This window comes from Neopelma chrysocephalum, unplaced genomic scaffold, assembly GCF_003984885.1.
Source record: "Neopelma chrysocephalum unplaced genomic scaffold, ASM398488v2 Primary Assembly neopelma1_182858, whole genome shotgun sequence".
In the NCBI taxonomy this organism is placed as follows: Eukaryota; Metazoa; Chordata; class Aves; order Passeriformes; family Pipridae; genus Neopelma; species Neopelma chrysocephalum.
In genome coordinates this window covers 5,231-28,392 of record NW_020938096.1, presented here as the reverse complement: position 1 = coordinate 28,392, position 23,162 = coordinate 5,231, and the positions used below count along the sequence as shown (strand labels likewise).

Genomic DNA, 23,162 nt, shown 5'->3' with positions numbered 1-23,162 from the left:
TGGTTCCCCGCCCCTGCCTGATCCCTGGGACCCCCATCCACAGGGAAGATCCCAACCCTCCCCTCTGCACCCAAGGAGCCCCCAAAACCCCACAACTGCCCTCATCTCCCAGCACAGCATCACTGTGCAGCTCCTGTGCTGCTCCAACCCCAGAGCCTGAGGGACCTGGGACCTTCTGGCCAAGCAGGATCCTCTCGCCCACCCCATCCATGCAGGTGGTCCCAGGAAAAAGCAGCCAGAGCCTGGATATAGCATTTCCACCCATTTATTTGGGAAGCCACACCAAAATATTATATAATAAATTAAAGCATAGGCCATGTGGGTGCATCAGGGAGGTGAGGGCAGAGCAAGAGCTTCAGCAGAAAGGATGGAGCACCAGGAGTCCCGATGGCTGCAGGAACCTCCACTGAAAAAGTCGGAATAGCTGCAAAACTGGAGGCACAAACCAAATCTGTACCTTTAGTGTGATCCTAAAGGCAGAGTCTGAGCCAGAACTCCCTGTAGGGTGGCACCAGGCTGGAGGAGACCTGGCTGGAGGGTGGGAGCAGGGGAGGAAAACATAAACCCAGGGAAAGGGGGAACACACAGGACCTGGAAGTTTGGCCCTCACAGCTCCGTGAGCTCCAGGGAGCAGAGGACTGTCCAGTCATTGCTGGTTTGGGGTTTTTGATGAAATCACACCATTCACCCTCCTCTCCCAGGCCTGTTATTTGTGCTCCATTCCACCTGTCCCAGAAAAAGGCCTAAACTGGATGCAGGAAGGTTTGTTCCAGTAGGGAAACAAGTGGGGCTGCCTCGTCCTCCAGCTGCCCCCGTGGAGGAAGGAGACCTGTTCCCACATCCCACTCTGCTCCCGAGGAGGCCGAGTTCCAGACCATCACTGGACACTGAGTGTGAACCAAGCAGGGCCCCCTCACCCCACACCAGAGGGGGACAGGACCACCAGGAATGTGAGATCAGCTCCAGGGATGCCCGGAGTCACCAACACCCACAGTCCAGGCTCGGGCAGTCTCATATGGCCTTGGCTCCATCCCACGTGCCCCCAAAGCCCCCCGCCCCAGGCACTCTCTGGAGGCAACCCCTGCTCCCTCTCGTGAGACCCTCTCCCTCCCTCCCAACCTTTCCAAAGGGCTCCACTGCACCCCGGGCTGGCTCCAGCTCACGGGAGCTCTCCAGCTCCCTCCCCCTCCACCAGAGAGACAGTCCTGGAGAAGGGGGGGGGTCCCAGCACGGCTCCCCCAGCCCTAACTACAGCCACAGGCATCAACAATCATGTCGGGAATGTCAGTCTTGACTATGTTGCTGTTGCGATCGAAGTAGAGGACGGAGAGCGGGCGGCGCCGGGTGGGGACGCAGCAGGAATGCCCCGACGCCTGCACGTTGTTGGCTTTGACGAGGTTGAAGACGGCCGTGTGGAAGGAAGAGGCCATCCCGGGGCTGCCCGCCACGTGCAGGGGGCACTGGCCCACGCAGTAGTTTATCTGGTAGCCCTCGGGCTTAATGATCCAGTCGTTCCAGCCGATGTCGCGGAAGTCCACGTAAAAGTCCTTGCGGCAGCACAGGCTGGAGTTGGGGCTGCAGCGGAGGCTGCGCTTGGCCACGCGGTGCTCGGGCTCCCGCACCTTCGCCTTGGCCACCAGGAAGGGCTGGTGGGACCAGCTGGCGTTGAGCGGTGCCGCGATGTCCCCCCCGTCTCCGCGGCTCTCCAGCTCCAGCCGCAGCGTCCGGCTCTGCCCCCCGAAGAAGCTCCGCAGGGCGGGCAGGAGGGGGAAGGAGCTCCAGCCGCTCCCCGCCGCGCTCAGCCGCCTCTCCCCCAGCAGCGTGCGGTTGCCCCCCGCCCCAGGGGCCAGGAAGATGCTCAGGGTGAGCCCGGGCCGGGGCACTCGCAGGTAGAGCCACAGCTGAGCCTGCAGGATGCGAATGTCCTGGTCCTGCGCCTGGCTGAACTGGAACTGCAGCCCCAAACCGGAGGGGGATGTGAGATCTGAGGGGAGAAAGGGATGAGGAGGTGAGAGCTGTGGGATGCTGCTCCAACATCCTTCAACTTCTCAGGAAACACAAATTTTCCTCCCTCCCCGTGTCCTTCCCTCCCGTGGGAACGCTACCCCCGGAGTGGGGGGTCCCCGGGGCGCAGGACAGGGACCCCCCGCCCCGGGGCTCACCGGGTTCACCCGCACCCCGCCGGGGACCGCGTGGGCTCCCACGGGGGGGTCGCGCGAACCCACCCGTCTCCGCGAAGCTGATGATCTCGTAGCCCCGCTCCTCCTCCTCCTCCTCCTCCCCGGAGGGGCCCCGGCGGGCGCCTCCCGCCTGCAGCCGCCGCAGGGCGCGGGCCACGGCGGCGCGGGGCACGGCGTGGGCGAGCCGCGGGCGATCGCGGAGCCGCAGCTTCTCCAGCAGCTGCTTCTTGGCCACCTCCTCCAGCAGCCGCCGCTCCGCGCCCGCCGGGCACGACGGGCAGCGCGGCTCGGCCGCCGCCGCCGAGCACAGCACGGCCGCCAGCAGCAGCCACGGGCCCGCGCCGAGCGCCGCCATCCGCGCCCACCGGACGGCACCGGGAGCGGCGCCGGGAGCGGCACCGACGGCACGGGAGCGGCGCCGGCACAGAGGGACCGGCGCCGAGCGGACGGGAGCGGGAGCGGCGGGACGAGGCGGCACCGAAGGGGACGGGACCGGCACCGGTCGCGGCGCCCGCGGGTCGGGAAGGGCACCGGCACCGGGAGCGGTGCGGCGCGGCCCGCTTTGGGCACCTGCGGCCGGGGGCGGTCCCGCCGTCCATCCCCCCCCCGCGCCCCCGCCATTGGCCGCCGCACCTGCCCGTCCCGTCCCGTCGGGGATTACCGGGATTAGCACCCCCAACCCCGCCTCCCCGCGCCCGCCCCGCTGCCCCCCGGGGGAAGGGGCTCGGTGGGCAGCCCCCCCATCCTCCCCTGCTCCCCACGAGCCGTCGGGAGCCCGGGGGAGGAGTAAAATAGAGGGGAGTGCAGAGGTGTGTGGGCGAGGGGCTCACAGACCCGTGGGCTTTGCCTGTGGCTCGCCCTGGCATCTGCCCTGGCCAGCCCCCCAACTCGGGCAGCCGGGTACTGAGCTCCCAAACCTGCTCCAAAACCCCAGGAAGCAAGGGCTGGGACAAATCCTGGCTGGTGGAGGAGATCCAGCCCCGGAGCAGCCAGTTGGAGGGATCCCTGCTCTCCTGCCTGCCCACGGATCTTACAGACCTGCCCCCCAGCCTGGGCACTGCCCCCCGGGCATCCCTGAGCCATCATAGCAGGGTCGGTCCTGTTGGGTGCTGACAGAGGACCCAGCAGGGATCAGGGGGCTCCTGGGATGACCCTGCAGCTCCCAGGGACTGTCACTTTTGTGGCTGTGACCAGGTGATGGCTTTGGGGGTCTGAGTCCACCCCTTGGATCACCTGGTCCAGCCTCAGCCCAGGGCAGAGCCGGGAAGGGCCAGAGAAGGGGAACACTGTGTCCTCTCCTCCTCACACAACAGAAAGGGGGTTTGTATGTCCTGAGGGCTCAGGAGGTGGCAGCCAGTGTCACATCAGCACCAAGATGTCCCTCGGGCTCTTTGGAGTGGGATGTGCAGCCTGAGCCAGGGCAGAAACCTCCGGAAGGTGATGGAAGGTGCCACGTTTCCAGGGGATGGGCAGAGCCCAGATGGAGCAGGGAACCCAGAGAGGGCACGGTGGGAACTTGAAGCCCTGCCAGCGCTCGGCATGTCCTGTGCCCACCGTGCCACGACTCCAAGGTCTTGACCACACGGAGCCCCTGCCCCTGGCCAAGCCAGAGGTGCCATGTAAACACAGTCTGGGAAAAAGCACCCACCGGAGGTGATGCAACCGCGGAGCGAAGGGCAAAGGGCTCAGCTGGCCGGGCCTGCTGGCAGCTCCCAGAATAGCCCAGGAATGTCAACAGAGAGGAAAGAGTGGGCACAGGCTGGCGTGGGAGCAGAGATCCCAGAGGGCCTGGGAGGCCTGGCTGCCGGCGGGATGGAGCAGGTGGCACTTCCAGCCGGGCACAGGTGCCCGGAGCACACGCGCTCACGGGCACGGATGGTCCCACAGGGAGAGCACCTCTACCCTGGAAGTGTCCAAGGCCAGGTTGGACGGGGCTCTGAGCAACCTGGGCTAGTGGAAGGTGTCCCTGACCATGGCCGGGGGTGGAACTGGATGAGCTTTAAGGTCCCTTCCACCCAAAACCATTCCACGATTCTCTGATGCACATCTGCACACTCCCTTGCAAACACGTGTCCAGGCCCCCTCCCAAATATTTGGATTCTGGCTCTGTTTCGGACCCGCTTCACATCCACCACAAGCCATTCCCCTGCTGTGCCAAATTTCTCCACCCCTGCCAGACCCTAGAGCCAGGACCGGGGCCGTGGCACAGCAAGAAACGGGAGACACAAAGTGTGGCAAACGGGCGAGGGACTCCCCAAGCCACCCAGGCTGGAAGGGGAGGGTTGTCCCCAAATCCCCAAAGGGATTAACCCCGTTGAATCCCACCAGGGTCCCTCTGCATGGTGCAGAATCCCCATTCCCCCTCCGGCTCAGCAGGGACGTGGGACGATGCCCAGCCCCTCGTGCCCCCCAGCACGCGCCGGCCCCCCGAAGTAGGGCAGGGGTCAGAGCGGAGCCGCTCTTGCACCCATTGCATCAGTGTGTTGTTGATTAAGCGGTTCCCAGAAAGCAAAGCCCAGGGACTGACCCGACCAAAATACCCCCCCCCGGGTCCCATCCCTCCCCCCCCGGGTTGCACATTCGGCTCCGGGGCCTCCGACCCCGCGGCCGGTGGGATGAGAGTGTGGCACCTGGTGACCTGCCCTGCAGGTGACAACGGGCTGGGCTCAGCACGGACCCCCCAGGAGCTCGTGCAACTCATGGAATCATGGAATCGTGGAATCATTAAGGTTGGAAAAGCCCCTGAGACCATTGAGTCCAAGCCAGGCCACCACAAAATCATGTCCCCGAGTGCCACGTCCACACGTTTTTGGACACTCCCAGGGATGGTGACTACACCCCATTCCAGGGCTTGACCACCCTTTCCACCAAGAAATTTTCCCTAATATTCAATCTAAGCCCCACCCTGGCACAACCTGAGGCTGCTTCCCCTTGTACTGCTGCTTCTTCCTGAGGAGAAGAGCAACGGTCACCACACCGGTGCCGCTGGCTGGGAACGGGCCGTGAGACTGGGAATTAAACATTAACTCCTCTCAAGGCAAGGGAAGGGGCTGTCAAAAATTCCCACCCCTCCTGGGAGCTGGCCCTGGCACAGGGCACTCAGACCTTTGCTTCAGGGGCTGTTGACACTGGCAAGGGGTCCTTCCAAAAGGCACCAGCACATCTGTCCTCTCCTGCAATGGAGACCGAGGGGACATCACCTCTGTCCCACTCTGTGCCACATCTGGCACAGCCCAAGTGCTGGGTTGGTGCCATGGATGCCATGTCCCCCTGGCATTGCCATCCTGGTCCCACAGGATGGTGTCCTGGCACTGGGCCTGAGCCTCCCCCTCCAGAGTCCCCCAGGAGATGAGGGGACCCCGGCAGAGCTCAGTGTCACAGCAGGGAAGGAGGGAGGTGGAGAGGGAGCGTTCCTGGCTCCAGGGATCAGCTGTCCCTGACTGCAGCTTCCTCACCCTGCATGTTCTCCCCGGTGGGAAATGCTACCTCAGAATTCCTGAGCCTTGGAATTCACCCCGTGCTGCGAGTGGGGAAGGGGCTCTCGGCTCCATCCAAGTGCCCTGTTTCCCCTGGGAGTGGGCCAAGCCTCAGCTCAGGGTTTTGGGGTCATGCAGCCCAAGCTGAGGGGTCTGCAGGGCCACGGGAGCAGCTGACACCTCTCCTGCCCCTTCCCTCAGCCCCCGTGTGCCCACGGCTGCTGCAGCCCTGGCGCTGGCTCCGGGGAAGTTGTTTGTTCAATAAACACAGACCGTGGAACGAGGCGTTGGAAAAAGATGGGAAAAAACAAACACTGAACCCTCTTTGGGTTTGCACAAGTGGCCTTGAGCCCCAGACAGGATCAATCCCCGAGCCTCCCCCTCTGCCCCTGCACGGGAACACTGCGGGTCCCAGTCCTGCGGGCACCTGGACACCTGGATCTGGGGACGTGGGGGGTCCCTGCTCCGCCAGGGCTCGGTGGGAGGGTGTGTGCAACGTGGGCAACGTGGGCAACGTGGGCAACGTGGGCAAACACTGCCACCTGTCAGAGGTTGTTCTGTCCCTGCTCCAAGGTGTCCCAGGTCCTCCAGGACATCCTGCCCCTGCTCCAGAGTCGGAGCAGCTCAGGGCTCAGCATCCTGGAGCGGACAGAGGATGCGAAGCTGGGTGGGGAGAGGCCCTGGCACCACCTCCTCCCTCTGCCCACCCTTCCCCACCCAGACCCAGCCTCCAGGGAGGGACCACCAGCACCTGCAGGGCGAGCCCCAGGAGTGAGGTGAGCCCCAGGAGTGAGGTCGGCCCTGGAGCTCCCCTCCCGAATCTCCCAGCCCAGCCCCCCCTTGCCCACCCCTCGCACACGGGGGGCACGTGGGGAGCTCAGAGGAGCCTGAATGTGCCCTTACGTAACGGGGCCGGAGCGTCAGAGCCGCCCTTTGCCCCCTGCTCTCACGGCCCTGGCATGGCCCACTTTGCTGTCCCCGGGCTGCTGAGGGGCACAGAGGGGGGGCAGCGGCTCTGGCCGTGGGCCAGGGGCACGCTGAGGGGCTGGGGGGGCTGTAGGTCAGAGGGGGACCTGGGTGCCACAGCTCTCACCTGGCAGTGCCCGCCCACTTCAGAAGGGAGGACGGAGTTTCTCTTGTTTGGTCCTGATTTGGGGCAAGAACGGCCAAATCCGGGGGGTTTTGGTGGGATGGGTCATTTGGCCCAAGCAGGGGATGGTGCCTTTCCCGCGGGAATCATGAGCCCCCTGTGCCCGGAGGGGTCCCATGCTGTGCCCTGCATCTGGCTGGGGTGAATCAGGGTGTCTGTATCCCTCTGGGAAGGGCAGCTGAGGGGCAGAGAGGGCATGGGAGGCCTTTGGGAACAGTGTGGAGATGCCCAGTCCTGCTTCCCGGGCTTTCTGAGCCGCCTGTGCCAGGAGCACTGGAAGATGTGCTGGCTGATGGCAGGGCACACACGTGTGACACACACACACGTGTAACACACACACATGTGTAACACACATACACACGTGTGTAACACACACACACGTGTAACACACACACATATGGGCACACACATGTAACACACACACATGTGCACACACACCACGGCTGGGAGTCTTTATTGAACACCAGGGATGCTCAGAGAGGGAGACACATTCCTCCCACTGGGATTGATTTCCCCTTCCTTGTCCTCCTCAGCCTCACATCCAGCTGAGTGAGGCCACAGGGGTGACCCATCCCCTTCCCTCCCATCCCCTCCCCTCCCCTCAGTCCTCTCCAGAGCCCCAGCAGCCCGGGGTGGCCACTGGTGGGTCCTGCGTTGGTGTAGCTGCACCCACGACTTCAGGATGGGTCGGCAGTGGGACCACCCTGAGCCGCAGTGTCCGGCAGGAGGAGGGGCTGGAGCCCACCGGGAACCGGTCTGAGGTGCTGTGAGAGAAATCCGGGGGCAGATCCAAAGGGGGAAAAGAGACGGGTGGGAGGCGAGCGAGCAGAGAACAACTCGCACGTTCAGCATCACCCTGAGGAGGAACAAATTCCTCGGCAGGGCTCCCGTCTCGCAGCCAGGAGGCGGGAGGAGGGAGCCCTGCCCCGGGATCCTGGAGGAAGGAGCTCTGCCGAGCCGGGAGGAGGGAGCCCTGCCCCGGGAGCCGGGAGGAGGGAGCCCTGCCCGCGGTTTCGCCCTGCCTGCGGTGTCCCTGTCCCGCCGCCCGCTCAGGTGCAGCCGCAGGAGTCCACGATCATGTCGGGGATGTCGGTCTTGACGATGTTGCTGTCGCGGTCGTAGTAGAGCAGGGAGAGGGGCCGGCGCTGGGTGGGGACGCAGCAGGAGTCCACGGCGGCGGCCGCGCTGGCGGCTTTGATGCGGTTGAGGACGGCGGTGTGGAAGGAGGCGGCCAGGCCGGGGATCCCGGCCATGTGCAGCGGGCACAGCCCCGCGCAGTAGTTCATGTGGTACCCCTCGGGCTGGATGATCCAGTCCTCCCAGCCGATCTCCTTGAAGTCCACGAAGAATTCCTGGCGGCAGCACATCCGCGAGCCCGCGCCGCAGTCGACGCCGCGCCGGTGGAGGCGGTGGGACGTCCTGGCCCGGGCTCGGGCCACCACGAACGGCCGCTGGGAATCGCTGTGGTCAGCCGGGAGGGGGGACCCGCGGTCCTCCGGCACCTCCAGCTCCACCGTGAGCCGCGGGGTGTCCTGTCCCGAGACGCTCCGCACGGCCGGTCCCACGTCCAGCGCGGTCCAGCCGGGGCTCTGCACCTCCAGCCACGTCTCGCTGGCCACCGTCGTGTTTGTCCCCGCCGGGTCCGGCCACAGGAGCCTGACGGTGACGGGCTGTGCCCCGGGGCTGGGGGCTGCCCAGAACAGGTAGAGGGTGGCCTGCAGGATCTCCGTGCTCCTGGCCAGCTCCCGGGAGAAGCGGAAATGCAGGCGGACGCTGCGGGAGGTGGAGGATCCTGCGCGCAGAACCGAGAGCGGGGTCAGGAGGGAAGGGCCGGAGGGGGCTCGTCCCACCCTCCTGCCAAGGGCAGGGACACCTTCCACTAGACCAGGTGGCTCCAAGCCCCGTCCAACCTGGCCTGAAAAAATTCCAGGGATGGGGCAGTCACAGCTTTTCTGGGAAATCTATTTCAGGGCCTCACTACTCACACGGAGAGGAATTTCTCCCAATATCCCATTTAACCCTGAGCTCTGGCAGCCGGAAGCCGCTCGCCCTTGTCCTGGCACTCCAGGTCCTTGTCCAAAGTCCCTTTCCAGCTCTCCTGGAGCCCTTTTAGGCACTGGAAGGGGCTCTAAGGTCTCCCTGAAGCCTTCACTTCTGCCTTGGCTGCAGAGCTGCTGCTCCTCCTGGCCGGGGAAGGGCTGATGGGGCCGTGACGGGACTCGGGGCTCCTGGCACAGCTCTGCCCATGAGGACACGACACCCCCCTCGTGCTCCGAGCCTGGGTTCATCCCCCGGCTCGGTTCCAGCTGACGCTCCACCAAGCCAGGAGAGAACCCTGTTGTCCCCGAGTGTGGGAACACAATGTGCCGTGGAGCAGCTTTGTTCCCGCAGGGCTTCGAGGACACGGGGGCCAGCGAGGGGAGCGGAGCCCCCCCACCTCACCACGTGGAATTTGGGCTGGGAAAGGGAGGGTGCAGGATGCTCTGTGGGGTGGGGTGCCGAGTCTGTCCCTCCCAGGAGAGACAGGATACAGGACCGGGGAGAAGTGGGATACAGGACCCTGTTTTTCCAGTGATGCTTCCCAGGACCCCTGATTGGGGAGCTCAGTTCAGGAGAAGCGAATTCTGAAGCGAAACTGGGACGGGCCCCTTTGGGTGGGATGCAGAGGCACAGGGGGGTGCAGGGAATGGATGGGCTGTGCAGCCCCGAGTCCACACGCTGTGGGCTGACAGGGAATCGAGGCTTAAAATCCCATTTTGGAAAACCCGTCCCTCAGACCCTTCCACCTCCAGCAGAAACGGGCTGCAGGTGACACGACCCAGCAGCACCTCCGTGCCCTGTGCCACCCTCCCACCCCAGCACGCCTGGGAGCGGTAGGGCTGGGATACGCTCGGGATGCGGATGCAAAGGTCAGGGATGCGGAGCCTCTCGCTCCTTCCAGCAGCAGCGCGACCACCAGCCCGGCTGCACCTCCCACCTCCCACCGCACGACCCCCCCCTTTCCCTCCGCGCCCCCCCGCCCGCGGGACGCGGGGGCCGCACACACCTGACTCGGCAAAGCTCAGCACCTCGTACTCCTGCAGCCCCATCCCGGGCCGCGGGTGCGGGACGGGGCCGTCCCGGAGCGTCCCCGGGAGCGCGGCCGCGTCCGAGCGCTGCTCCCGCAGCCTGCGGAGCGCGGCCAGCAGAGCCCCCCGGCCCGGGGGTTGGGGGGCGCTGGGCCGGGCGGGCAAGCGGAGCTTGGCCAGGATGCTCTGCTTGGCCAGAGCCAGGAGCGCGTCCCGCTGCGCGCCGGGGGCCAGCGCGGCCACCCCGCAGGCCGGGCACCGCTCGCCCCGGGCCGCCGCCGTCCGCAGCAGGCTCAGGAGCAGCAGGGCCACCGGGACCGTCATCTCCGGTGGCGGGAGGCGGAGGCGCTGGGGGGGGTCCCAGCGGTCGTGTCCGAGAACCGGGACGGGACGGCGGCGGGGGCCGGGGAGCGGAGCGAGGATGGGCTCGTTCTCCTGACGTGGCCACAAATATTGGCTGATCCCGGGCGAGATAAACGCCCCTGCGCTCCCGCGGAGCCGCCCGGGCGCGGGCAGCGGCGGCGAGGCCGCCCCGGTTAAGGTGGAGCCGGGCGGGTGGTGCCGCTGCTGCTCGGGGGGCTCGGCCCGGGGCTGCCCCGGCGGGGCGGGGGGCGTGGAGGCCGCGCCGGTCCCACCCCGGGGGTGCCCAGGGTGCAGTGGGAACCCCCGGAGCGGGGGGATCACCGCGGCGTGTGGGATCCCCGCTTGGCAAGGAGCATCTCTGGAGGTGGGGGATGCTCAGAGAAGGGGGACCCCGGGGGGATGGAGGACCCCGAGGGATGGGGGATCCTGGGGAATAAGGGATTCCTGAGGGTCCTGGGTGGTTAGGAGATGGGAGGTCACTGGGGAGGGGGGATCCCTTGGGAATAGGAGCTCCCTGGAAGATGGGGGATGCCGAGGGGATGTGGGATCCCGGAGGATGGAGAATCCCCGGGGGCAGGGGGGGTTCCTGGGAGATGGGGGACTCCCCGGAGATGGGGGACCTCTGGGACATGTGGGATCCCGGGGGGATTTGGGACCCCCGGAGATGGAGGATCCTGGAGGATGGAGGATCCCGGGGGTTGTGGGTTCCGGGAGGATGGAGGATCCCTGGGGATGGAGAGATTTGGGACTCCCGGGGGGGGGTGTCACCCCCGCTGTCCCATGCGCCGGAGGGGGCGTGGCCACGGGTGATGGGCGGAGCCCGAAACCTCCTTAGCCCCGCCTCAGCCCCGCCCCTTTCCCACACAAGGCTCCTCCTCGCCAGGGGGCGCCCCCCGCCCCTTCCGCCCTTCCCGCGTCTCTCCGGTTGCCGCGGCAACGGCGGGGGCGGCGGCGCCGGTCGCGCGGTGATGACGCGCAGGGCGCGGTGACGCAGCGCGCACGCCGCGGGGGAGGCACCGCCTCCTCTTTTTTCCCTTTTTTTTTTTTCCCGTTTCTTTCCCCGTTTTTTTCCCCCGTTCCGGCCGCCCCTTCCCCCCCCGCCCCCCTCCCTGCCCCCTCCCGTCCCCCCTCCCCGTCCTGTCCCCCCTTTCCGCCGCCCCGCCCGGGCGGCCCGCGCTGGCCCAGGCCCGACCCGGCCCGGGGTGGCGGCGGCGGCCCCGCGGCGCAGGGCCCGGCCCGGCCCGGTAAGTGCGGCGGGGGCGGGGAGGGGTGGGAGCGGGGATGGGGGCGGTGGCGGCCGCGGGGTCCCTCCCGCGGTGTCCCCGGGGTGTCCCCCGCGAGGGGCCGGAGCCGCTCCCGCCGCGGCGCGCCCGGAGGTGCTTCCCGGTGCTGGGGGCACGGGCCGGCCCGGGGCTGCCCCTCCCGGCGGGCGCGGGGTCCCGTTACTGCGCTGCCCCTCCCGGGGGCCCGGGGCCGCCCCTCCCGGGGGTCGCTCGGTGCGGGGTCCCCGGGCCGCGCCGCTGCCCCGGAGGAGTCTCGTGTCGAGCCCCTTCCCCCGGCGCGTTGGCGGAGCACGTGGAGCCGGGAGCTCCCGGGCAGTCCCGGGAGAGCGGGGCCCCCCCCGGTCCCGGCTCGCTGGACGAGGAGCCACAGGTGGGAGAGGAGCCCGCGGGGCCCTTCCTGGGGACGGGAGGCGCCGTGCGGTGTTTCTGGAGTCCTCACGGACGACGGCTTTGCTTTGAAACGCAAATAATTCCCGCTCCCGGGGCCTCCAAACGGGCGGGAAGGGGCTGGAGAGGGACTTGTGTGCGGGTTGGAGCTCAGGAGGGGCCCGGAGGGTCCGTTCTCGTGGGACACGTGGAAAGGTGGGTTTTGTTGCTTCTTTCTTGGCGTTCCCGGCCCTGGGACCATTGAAATCCTCCCGGGGCTTTTTTGGGTACCTGTAGGAATGTGGGCTGAGGATGAGAGTTGCCTCTGACTCCTTGGCAGGAGGTGTCAGAGGTGAGTTGGTGTTAATTAAAGTGTTAATTAGAGCGTCCTCGGGTCTGTTTGAAACGGGCTGGTCGAGGTTGGCGTGGGAGCAGAATCCCTGCTGTTCGTTCCTGAGCACTCTGACTTGTGACCCCTTGAGGAGTTTAAAATTCCCTCCTCTTGGATTTTTGGATGTGTTTTTTTCGGTCGTGCAGCAAAACCAGGTCCCAGAGTGGGGAACTCCACGTGGCTGCTCTCCCTGTGGGCTGAGGAGTTGGGATTCTGCTGATTCCTGAGGGCTGGGAGAAAGGGGCAGCATCGCTCGCTCTCACAGGAACTGGGGGGAATTTTGTTGTTCCTCGTGGGTGTCACAGGTTGTCTGAGCTGGAAAAGGGGCTGGAGGGGATGCCAAAGCCCTGGAAGTGTCCAAGGGACGCTTGGATGGGGCTTGGAGCAACCTGGGCTGGTGGAAGGTGTCCCTGCCCATGGCGAGGGGGTGGCACTGGATGGGCTTTAAGGTCCCTTCCCATCCAAACCATTCCACGAGTAGAGGGGTCTGGTCAACTGAATTAAAGGGAAGGAAGTTGCTGTGTTGCTGGCACGGAATTGCTGTGGGAGAAGCAGCCCCTGCTGCCTCGGAGCAGTGGAGAATATCCCTGTCCAATCCCTGCTTCCAGCTGCTCCCCAGGACCCCTGGTGCTGGGCTGTGACACCGGATCCCTCGGCGGGATCGAGTTCCCCTTATGGCAGTGATGCCACTTGTGCTGCTAAATTTAAGGCTGTGTCAGTGCCGCTATTTTTAAACCCCATTTTTTGGGGGGGAAAGTGCCGAAATCGCCCCTTTGAGGTGCCTAAATCACCTCTTTTCACCAAATATCCCTCCTAGTCCTGCTCTCTGTGGGTCTCTCTGCACCTCTGCTGTCACTTCACCTCGTTGTCTCCTTTAAGGTTAAATTAGAGCCAGATCAGTGCTTGTTTTAATCAACTGGTGGTTTGGTGGTTGTTTTCAAGGCTGCCCCAGAGGTGACACGGGGGGATCTGTGTCCAAACTTTCCCCAGCAGCTTTTGGAGCTCCTCTCCCTCCCCAGTCACTCACGTGCAGCAGGTTTTTGGTCGCTCAGCAAAGTTATTCCCGAGTAATTCCGAGCAGGAAACGGCCTCAAGCTGCAGCAGGGAAGGATCAGGTTGGACATCAGGAGGAATTTCTGCATGGAAGGGGTTGTTAAGCATTGGAAAGGAGGTTTGGAGTCCCCATCCCTGGAGGTGTCCAAGGAAGGCCTGGATGTGGCACTGAGAGCTTTGGGCTGGGGGACAAGGTGGGCATGGGGCACAGGGGGGATCCATGGGCTGGGAGGGCTTTTCCCACCTCAAGGATTCTGGGATTCTGTGGAACAAGTGACAGAGCTGCTGGTGCTTGACAACAGTGCCTGACAGCCCCTTCCATGAGAAAATTCCTCCTGATATCCAACCTGGCACAGCCTGAGGCTGTTCCCTCTCCTCCTGTCCCTTGTTCCCTGGGAGCAGAGCCCGATCCCCCCTCGGCTCCCCCCTCCTGTCAGGGAGTTGTGGAGAGCCAGAAGGTCCCCCCTGAGCCTCCTTTTCTCCAGGCTGAGCCCCCCCCAGCTCCCTCAGGAGTTCTCCAGCCCCTTCTCCCTGTGCTCCAGCCCCTCAATGTCTCTCTTGCCCTGAGTGCCCAGAACTGGGCACAGCCCTGGAGGGGCCTCAGCAGTGCCAGCACAGGGGGACAGTCCCTGCCCTGGGTTGTGCCCACACCATGGCTGGCACAGTGTGAGTGTGGGCCCAGCAGGAGGACAGGCTGGTGGCTCCCATCAGTGCCGGGATTCCCTGGATTTTGGGGTGTCTGGGAGGGCTGGTTCCATCCCAGGCTGGCTGTGTGTGCCGCAGGCTGAGTCACCGCTGCTTCCTGGAGGATTTCGGGGCTGCTGGAGTGTGGGCAGGCCCAGCCCCCTCACCAGAGCAGAGAGTTTGGGGTGGTTTTTTTTTAATGAAGTTTTTAAAATTTTGCTCTTGCTTTGACACCGTTTTCTTTGGGAAATGGATTTTTTCCCGAGCTGAGTTTAGACGCAGGATCTGCTTTATTTGGGGAGGTGTTATCCCGGATTCTGGGGAGGTTCAGGTGGGAATTTCCATGAGGAAACGGGATCCTGTGCTGCTGCTTCCCCATGACCAGGAGCTCTGAGCCCAGTCCTGGTGGGATTTGACCATGGAGTGGGGAAAGGGAGTGGGTGGCATGGAAAAGGAGGATCCGGAATGTGGGGAATGCTGGGGTGTTGTGTCCTGCCTCCATGGCTGAGCCTCAAAGCTGCTCTGTCCCTTTAACGTGGCTCTATCCCAAATTTTTGGGGTGTCCCTTCCCAAGGTTGGCTTCGAACAGGCTGGGACCAAGATTGTTCCCTTCCCACCGTTCCATGGGATTCATGGAAACAGCTGGATGGACATGAACCCCTCACACCGAGCGTGTCCAAGCCATGATCCATCAGCACAGAGCTCCCCAGAACCGGGAACAATCCTAAATTTCCCCCTGGGATGTGTCTGGGAGGGCTCAGCAGGGGCTTTGCTGGGTTGGTGAGAACAACTCTGCCCCTTTACCGTGGAATTATTGAATTCCAGGATGGTTTGGGTTGGGAGGGACCTCAAAGCTCACCTCATTCCGATCCCCCGTCATTCCTTCTGGGTATTCCCGGCTCGTGGATGGATTTTGTGTGGATTCTGGGTTGCAGGAGCCGCTCTTGCCACTAGTGGGAGCGTTGGGAGCTTCTCCTCCACCTGGGCACTGACCAGAGGCTTTTTTTGGGAGTTTGTGTCCTGTCAGAGTCCCCTCGTGGCAGCTGCTGTCACATCTTCCATAGGTTTATTTTCATATTTGTGGGAAAGGCTCCAAAATATTCGTGGGAAGCTTCCATGTACGGATTTTATTAGGTTCTAATTACCTCTGTTTGATACTATTTTAGTCCCTCCTTATAAAAATTCACTCTGTATTGTCTCATTAGTGGCAGTTTCCCATCTCCCAGGTCCTTGGGGAGCTGGGATGGTTGTTCAGGAGGAAGCAGGGAGAGATCCGTGTCTTTCTGGAGTTATTTTTGAGGCTGAGAGGAGGGGAGAACGCAGCCATCTGGCAAAATATTCCTGCAAAACCTGGAAAGCCCATTTTTCCCTCAGAGCATCCCAGTGGCAAACTGGGATAAAGGGGCTGTACCTGTGGCTGGGGATAATTAATAATTAATAGGGAATGGGAAGTGGTTTTGGTGTCTGGGAGGAGGAACTCTTGGAGCTGACAATGATCTTCCTACATCCCTTCTGTGTCCTAATTCCCACCACGAAAATGCAGGTGACACCTACACTGTTCAGACAGCTGAATATTTTAGGTTAGCACGAAGTTTGCTTGGTTTGGGGTATTTTTAGGATGCAGGAAGGGTGATGGAATCCTGAGACAACAGTTTCCCACTTGTTGCCTCACAGGGAGTGGTGTTTGTATGGTACAGTTATGTATTTTTAATATACATATTATATTTTATAGTATATTACTCCATCTATATATACTATATATTTTATAGTAATTTCTATGGGGTTTATATATAATATATATGTTATGATATATTTATGTGGTTTGATATATTTTGTATATTGTAGAGTATTTTGGTATTTAATATATTAATAGATATTTATATATAACATATAATATGATTATAAAATATTAAATAGATATTTATATAATATATAATATGATTATAAAATATATTAAATATACTTATTAGTATATTTATAGATTTTTGATGTATATTATATATTTTATAGTATATTTATAGATTCTTGATATATACTATTTTATAGTGTATTTATAGATTTTTGATATATACTATTTTATAGTATATTTATATATTTTTGATATATACTATTTTATAGAATACTTGTATATATTTGTATATTACCTGTATTCAGTGGGACATAAACGTTGGGACAGTTGTCCAGCAACTGGTGTTGTGAATGAGGAGTGGCAGTGCCTGGACTGACAGCAGCTGGATTTGGGAAGGCACTTCCCATCCTTCCTCCAGCACCGGGTCCTGCTTTTTTGGGGGACTCTGCCTTGTTGCAGGGCTGGGATCCAGGACGGGATCCAGGAGGGACAGCCCAGGACGCTGCTGAATTCCCCGATAAAAGGGGATGTGCAAACAGGTGCTGGGCTGGTTGTGGAGCCCATCCCGAGCTCCTGCCCCCCCGTCCTTCCCTCCCTCTCCTTCCCCCGTTCCCGGGGAGCGGCGCAGGCTCTATTTTTACCCGGGCCCTGCTCTGTATTGCGGCATTTCTCCTCCTGAATTATTTATCGGGGATTGGAGCTGAATGGAGCGGCTCCGCCCGCCCGGCCCCGTCCTGCCCACGTGTCTGCCCTGAGCCATTGACACATTCGCTTCATGGCACAGCGGCTCCCGGGGGGGGTCCCGGGCCGGGCTGGGACCACCCAAATCTCCAGGCTGGGACAGGCAGGGAGGGGATGGTTGCCATGACACCGCCGGGTTTGAATGGAAAGGCCCTTTTTTAAAATGGAATTAAATTTCCCCCTGTGCTGCCTGGAGACGGGGTCCAGCCCCGGGAATTGTCACCTCCAGGGGGAACACAGGGGGCACGGGGGGGTTTGGGAGGGTCTTGGGCCTGTGGTGTCTGTCCCAGAGCGTTCCCTGCCCAGTCCCTGCAGCACCTGATGTTGAGTCAGCCCAGGCAGCCACACTCCAGCTCTTTTCTGCAGCCCGTGTGCCCCTCGTGTCCTTGGAGCGTGGTTCTACCTGGGCACTCCCCTAATCCATGCCAGGAGTGGCTGCTGCTGGATGCAGGGGCCAGGGCAGGTCCATCCCAAAGAACATCTGAGATCCAGCTGCTGGAGGATTTCCCTCTTCCCCCTCCCCGCTGGCAGAACCTGTCCCAGGCTCTTTGGTTTGGGGTTTTCCCCTTTTCCGAGGGGAGAGGGAGTTTTCTGCTCTGGGTGGGTCCATGGATGCCTGGAATTCCCTTGGCAAAGCTCTTCTCCCTTTCCAGCCACTGTCTGTCTCCGGGGGGCCCAGTTTGGTGTCACAAGCCCTGACTTTTCTTCCCCTTCCAGTGGAATTTATCCACTCCTGGTTGACCTGTCTCCTCATGGAAGCTGGGCTGGCAGGCAGAGCCTGGGCCATCCATGTCTGCCAGGGAGGGTGGGAATGTCTTGTTGCTTTTCCCTTTGTTTTCTCGGGGATGTGGCTGTGTTGGGCTCTGGCAGCTTCCCTGTGATCCAGGATACCTGGAGCTGCTGCATCCCTCCCGTCCCTGTTTTCCCTGACCCAGTTTCAGTGTGTGGATGTGATTCCAGAGCCGAGGGCTCTCGGATTGAGAGGCAGGGACCTGCTCCGGGGGGCTTTGTCCAGGCTGCTGGAGCTGACTCAGCCTTCCTCCTCCTCCTCCTCCCTCCCAGATTTACTGTCTCCCATGGAAGGAGAGGGCTGCAGCTCAGGAAATCCTCTCACACCCGTGCTCCGTGGGGATGGAACGCTGCCAGCTCTCAGGGACGGACAGGGATTTTGGGAAGGGCTGGATGAGCCTGGAGGAGGCTGCACCTGTGCTGTCTGGGGCAGGTGCTCGTGTCCTGGGGGCTGGAGATTCTCTCATTCCAAAATCTGCTGATCCACCTGCCCAAGTGCCAGAGGTCAGGTCTGCAGGCTCTCAGGGAGCTGCTTTTCCTTCTGCTTCCGAGCCGATGTTAAGGACTCAGAGGTTGCAAAGCCAATGGGATGTTCTTTGAAAACGGGGAGAGCAGCATCCCACGTTTTCCCACTGATCCTGCAGGGCTCCAGCACCATCCTGAGTGATCCTGAGGCCGCAGCCAACCACAGAAACAAAGCTGTTGGCTGCCCTGGGTTGGGGGAGGTTTGAAGGGCTCCGTGTGGAACAGGGATCCTCAGCCTGGCAATGCTTCCTCCATCCCTTTCTGTCTCTTCTTCACTTGCAAAGCAGCTCCTGGAGCTGCTTCAGGGCTCAGAACTGCAGGTCTGACCCTCCAGGGCTGGGAATTAGCACAGAAGCTGATGCTGAGGGGTTCCCCTGCTCCCTGGGCTGCCACAGGGAGTCACTCTGAGCACGGGGACGGCAGCTCCGGCCTCTGCTGAGCCATCGTGGAGCTGCTGCTGCAGCCACAGGCTCTGCTGCCTCGGGGAGCAGCACAGTGAGAGCCTGAGCTCAGCTGAAGCCCCTCATCCTCCTTGGCCTGGGCAAGAAAAAGAAATAATTGAAGCCATGACCCCTCAGAAAGGCGGTGGCAGCGGTGACAGGAGCAGAGCAGGGCTGGGACCTGCCTGGGGCAGGTGGGGTGGGTTCTGGAGGGTGTTGTCCGTGCACATGAATCCTTCTGGAGGCTCTGATGCCTCCTGTGGTATCTGCCATCCCCTCTGTCATAGAAGCAGGGGATATCCTGGGCTGGGAGGGACCCACAGGGATCATCCAGTCCAACCCCTGGCCCTGCACAGACACCCCAACAATCCCACCCTGTCCCTCAGAGCGTTGTCCAAACCCTCCTGGAGCTCTGGCGGCCTTGGGGCTGTGCCCACTGCCCTGGGGAGCCTGGGCAGTGCCCAACCACCCTCTGGGGGAAGAACCTTTCCCTGAGATCCAACCTGACCCTGCCCTGACCCAGCTCCAGCCCTTCCCTGGGTGCTGTCCCTGCCCACAGGGAGCAGAGGTCGGAGCTGCCCCTTGGGAGGAGCTGCAGCCCCCGAGGAGTCTCTTTCAGTCTTCTCCAGTTGAGCAAACCCAGTGCCCTCAGCTGCTCCTCCAGACCCTTCCCCATCCCTATGTCCCTCCTTTGGACCCTCTCCAACACCTTTAGACGTTTTTTTACCTCGTGGTGCCCAAAGTGCCCCCAGGACTGAGGTGAGGCCACCCCAGCTCAGAGCAGAGCGGGACAATCCCCTCCCTGCCCTGCCCGGCGATGCCCTCAGGACACTGAGACCCTTTGTGCTGCCAGGACACTCTGCTGACTCCCACCCCACTCCCCATCCAGCAGGACCCCCCCTGTTCCCTTCCCGTTCCGGGGCTGTTCCGGGGGCCGACGCTGCGTCTTTAACGCGGAGCCGGCGGCGCGGAGGCAGCTCCATTGAAGATTTGAAGGAGAAGCAGGAGGGGGTGTGGATGTGGATGTGGCCATTGGCAGAGCTGCGCTGCCATCCCTGGGAACAGCTGGGATCTGCCTGGCGGAGCCCCCGGAGCTCTCTCCGGAGCCGCCGCAGGGATCCGTGTGTCCGTCGGGGGCCGGGGGCTGCCGGGGGCTTCCCGGGAGGGGTTTGATTTGATCCCGGCAAAATTCCTCTCGGACGGGTCGTGGCCATGGAGGCTCCGTTGAAATCGGGGAAGAGCTGACCTGCTCAGAACCACCACGGTGAGTTTATTTTTAGAACGAGGCTTTAATTATTTGGGGCTTGAGAAAGATCAATCAAGGGACTTTTCTTTTTCCCGGTGCAAAAAGCAGTGGGAATGCGGGCGAATATTTTGGGAATGAGGACCTGACACTGTTTCCTCTCTGGTTGGAAAGTGCCAGGGTCTCTGCTGCTGGATGGGGTTAATTTAAAATGGAGCTGGACCAAGTGAATATGTGGCTCTGGGATCCCTGTCAGCACTTGGGGAGCGGGAGAGGAGCTCTCCTCTTCCTCCTTTTGTGCTCTGGGGATGCACCTCCCGGAGAGAGGGAATCCCCGGCCGGCATCCTGTGCTCTGCCATGTCATTAAGGAGTTCCCCTGACAGCCTCATGGATTCTCCTTCTGCTCCGGGTGTCTGCAGCTCGTTCCTGGGCAGTTCCTCTTGTTTTGCAAAGACAGACTGTTCCCAGCTCTTCTGCTGGCTTGTATTTTCATGGATTTACTGCTTTGGAGCTGGCTACTTGATGAGGAATGTTGGCTCCTGAGTTGGCTCTGTGCCATGTGACGTTTGGGGTTGGCTTATGCAATTTGATGCTCTGTAGGACGGTGCTTGTGTTCACATACACATTAAACCCATTTTTAAATTATTTTAAACCTCTCACTGAGTTGGGTTTAGCGGAATCGGGAGGTTGCATTGACTTTTCCTCCTCCTCACACACGTCCATCATCCAGTTTTGCCTAAAAAAAACCAGGAAATGATGCTCCCTTCATTCCAGATTTAGTGCTGGGAGCTGTTTTTCCTGGGATGGAGGCACAGTTACCCTGCTGCAGGATCTCAGGGTCTCCCTCCCTGCTCCTCAGGCTCCCCTGTTGTGCTCAGTCCCAACTTTCACCACTGGCACTCAACAGATAAAGCTGAAAGGGGGATACAAACACCAGCCCTGCCTTGTGCCTTCCTCCCATGGGGCTCTGCTGGGAGCTGGGATGCTTTTGGGGTGATTAGTGAAGTCTGGGGATGTGCTTTGCCAGACAGGGGGGCTCGGGAAGGTGAGGGAAGAGCTCATTCCCTCATCCAGCTTTTCCGTGCCGGGGCTCCTGCCTGGCACAGGCTGGGCATGGGAGCAGGTGCCAGCCAGAGAAGAGCTGTTTTCCATATTTTCCCGAGCCTGGTTGTCACCTCTGTGGGCAGGTGCCTCTAACCTGATGAGGTATTTCCTTATGGATGGATTCCCAGGGAAGGAATTGTGCTCAGGGCTCTCTGACAGAACCGGGAGCGCGTCGGTGGGAGCCGTGCCAGGGAAGGGTTAACAGAAATCCCTGTTCCGTGCTGTCCTATTGCATCCTGACACTGTGCAAAGTAGGTGGATAATTCCTTGCTCGCTTTTCAGGAAACCCCTGTGGTGGACAGCCCTCATTAATTGTTGCTGGGAAACTGCTTTGACGTCACCGGAGCAGTTCCCTGGTCCTTGGATGGAGACAGGAATAGCTCCTGGTGGGGAAGGCAGGAGTGGTGTGGAATGGAGCAGGGAGCTCTGGCGGGGGATCCTCAGCCTGGATTTCTTCCCTCTCTCCCAGTTTTCTGCCCAGGGACCCTCAGAACTGTCCCCAGGCCCTCAGTGCTGTGTTGGGAGCCCTTCCTTCTCCAGGGCTGTGTCTCGGGTGGTTCCTGTGATCCTTCACTTTTTAACTGTGTTGGTTTGGGGTTTTTTGGTTTCAGTTATAGTTTATTTTCTCCCTCAGAGTTTGTAAAGAAGTGGTGAGAGGGTCCTTGCTTGGATCCCTGCAGCTCCCAGAACTCAAAGGAAAGGAACAGCAGCATCACTGTTTCCTTTCTTTTTAACATCAAACTCATAATGTCCCTTTTCCCACCCAAGGGGAGAGCAGGGCTGAGGTGGCCCCTGGTGCTGGGAGCTCAAGGCAACCTGGAACTGAGACTGTTTAATTCTGCCTTCCTTAGAGAAGTGGTTCTTAGGACCATTTAACTCCTGGCATGTGTTTATACACCTTTTACACATTTATATTTGATTCCTGGGTATCACATTTTGGCAGTCCTGACACTGGTTGTGTCACACTCCTGGAATACAAGTTGACACCTCTCCTGGGTTTAGTCCTCACCTTGGTGGAGGGAGGTAACAAAATATCCAAGTGTTTTATTCCCCCTGAAATTGTCTCGTGCTTTGATTTGTTCCCCCAGCAAAACCTCCTGGTGCTCCCCAGAATTCCCTCAGACTCTTGTCTCACCTGCATTCCCTGTCTCCTTGTTTATATAAGCTTTTTTTCCCCCCCCTTTTCACCTGGAGGCAAACCCTTCCATCTGCATCACAATTTCAGAACTGGATGTCATGTGGGGGTGGAGATTAAGACTTAAAGCCATGACTAAGCACTGGGACTCCGTGAGGGCAGAGATGTCTGGCCTCCTGTTGGGAATTTTGCTGGGTTTTGTAGGAATGGTAAAGGTAGTAAGGAATTAAATCCTTCTCCAGCAATGGAGAGAATTTGGGAGAGGTGGCTTTGAAGTTGGAGCTTATGGGTCTTGCTGGTTTTGGGGTTTCTCCCCCTCTGACTGGGACCTGCTTTCTCCAACAGGAGGGAAGGGAAGTGAGCTCCAAAGGCTCTTCTTTACCTGTTGGAATTCCAGCCGAGCCTGCAGATTTTTCCCTGGGATGCCGGGGCTGCTGCAGAGTTGTTTTGCCCGAGTGGAGCCCAGGAGGGAGCTGTTTTGGGAGCTGTTTCGGGAGCTTTGCTTGCCTTAACAAATCCTCCCATCCCGGCCTCTTGTCGCACGTGGCACAGCCGGGACCGTCCCGGCCGCTGCTCCCTGGCCGAGGAGGAGCCTCTGGGATGATCCCTGGGAGCGGCAGAGCCCGAGGACCCTCGTGCCTGGAGCGGCAGCCCCCTCCCCACCCCACCGCCTCCACTTTTCCCCCCGTGCGTTTAAACCCTTTTCCCGCAGCCTCTGCCGCGCTGGGGGGGGGACCTGAGTCACCCCCGCCCTGTTGCCCCTGGCGACAGGGCCCGTTGCCATGGAGCTCGGCTTCCCATTGGCTGCCGGGCGGCCAATGAGCGAATTGCTTGCGAGAGCATCACTGGTACCCAGCGAGAGGTGGGGGGGGTGTGGGGTGGGTGCTGCTGCCCCCAAAACCCAGCACTGGGGTGCTGGGAAAGTCATGGAGGAGTTTGGACTGGGAGGGACCCTAAAGGTCACCCCGTCCAACAGGGGGTCATGGGGACACGGCTCTGTTGAATGTCCTTTGGAGTGAGTCTGGGAAAGCCAAACCAGACCTGTTTGATATCCAAGGGAAAGGGAGGGGAGGGATCAGGAATCTTGTCTTGGAAGCCAGGGGGGAAGGCTGTGGCGTGGACACTGTTCCCGTGGCCTGGGCTTGGGCAGGGGCTGGGAAGGTGAAGCCCACTCACACTGCACCTCAGACCCCTCCATCCCCCTCAGACCCCTCCATCCCCACCTCAGACCCTCCATCCCCACCTCAGACCCTCCATCCCCACCTCAGACCCTCCATCCTGCACCTCAGACCCTCCATCCTGCACCTCAGACCCTCCATCC

At 61.1% G+C, this 23,162-nt stretch overlaps 3 protein-coding genes across 3 annotated transcripts in view; 1 reads left to right on the top strand and 2 right to left on the bottom strand.

Moving 5' to 3' along the window:
* Nucleotides 1-307: 307 nt before the first annotated feature.
* Nucleotides 308-2,535, bottom strand: LOC113962585 (inhibin beta E chain-like). The gene is made up of 2 exons (XM_027673345.1): nucleotides 2,226-2,535; nucleotides 308-1,984 (listed from the first exon to the last, which is right to left on the bottom strand). Exons 1-2 carry the CDS (start codon nucleotides 2,533-2,535, stop codon nucleotides 1,245-1,247), a joined length of 1,050 nt encoding a protein of 349 aa, XP_027529146.1. The 3' UTR covers nucleotides 308-1,244.
* A 4,704-nt stretch (nucleotides 2,536-7,239) lies between these two features.
* Nucleotides 7,240-10,446, bottom strand: LOC113962584 (inhibin beta C chain-like). The gene is made up of 2 exons (XM_027673344.1): nucleotides 9,853-10,446; nucleotides 7,240-8,598 (listed from the first exon to the last, which is right to left on the bottom strand). The coding sequence occupies exons 1-2, from the start codon at nucleotides 10,196-10,198 to the stop codon at nucleotides 7,856-7,858; spliced, it is 1,089 nt and encodes a 362-aa protein (XP_027529145.1). The 5' UTR covers nucleotides 10,199-10,446; the 3' UTR covers nucleotides 7,240-7,855.
* Nucleotides 10,447-11,463: 1,017 nt separating this feature from the next.
* The window catches only part of LOC113962586 (R3H domain-containing protein 2-like), a gene marked incomplete at its 3' end in the record, with an annotated part of 16,762 nt that continues 5,063 nt past the window's right edge, over nucleotides 11,464-23,162 (top strand). The window contains exon 1 of the mRNA XM_027673347.1: nucleotides 11,464-11,481. The remainder of the gene's footprint in view (nucleotides 11,482-23,162) is intronic.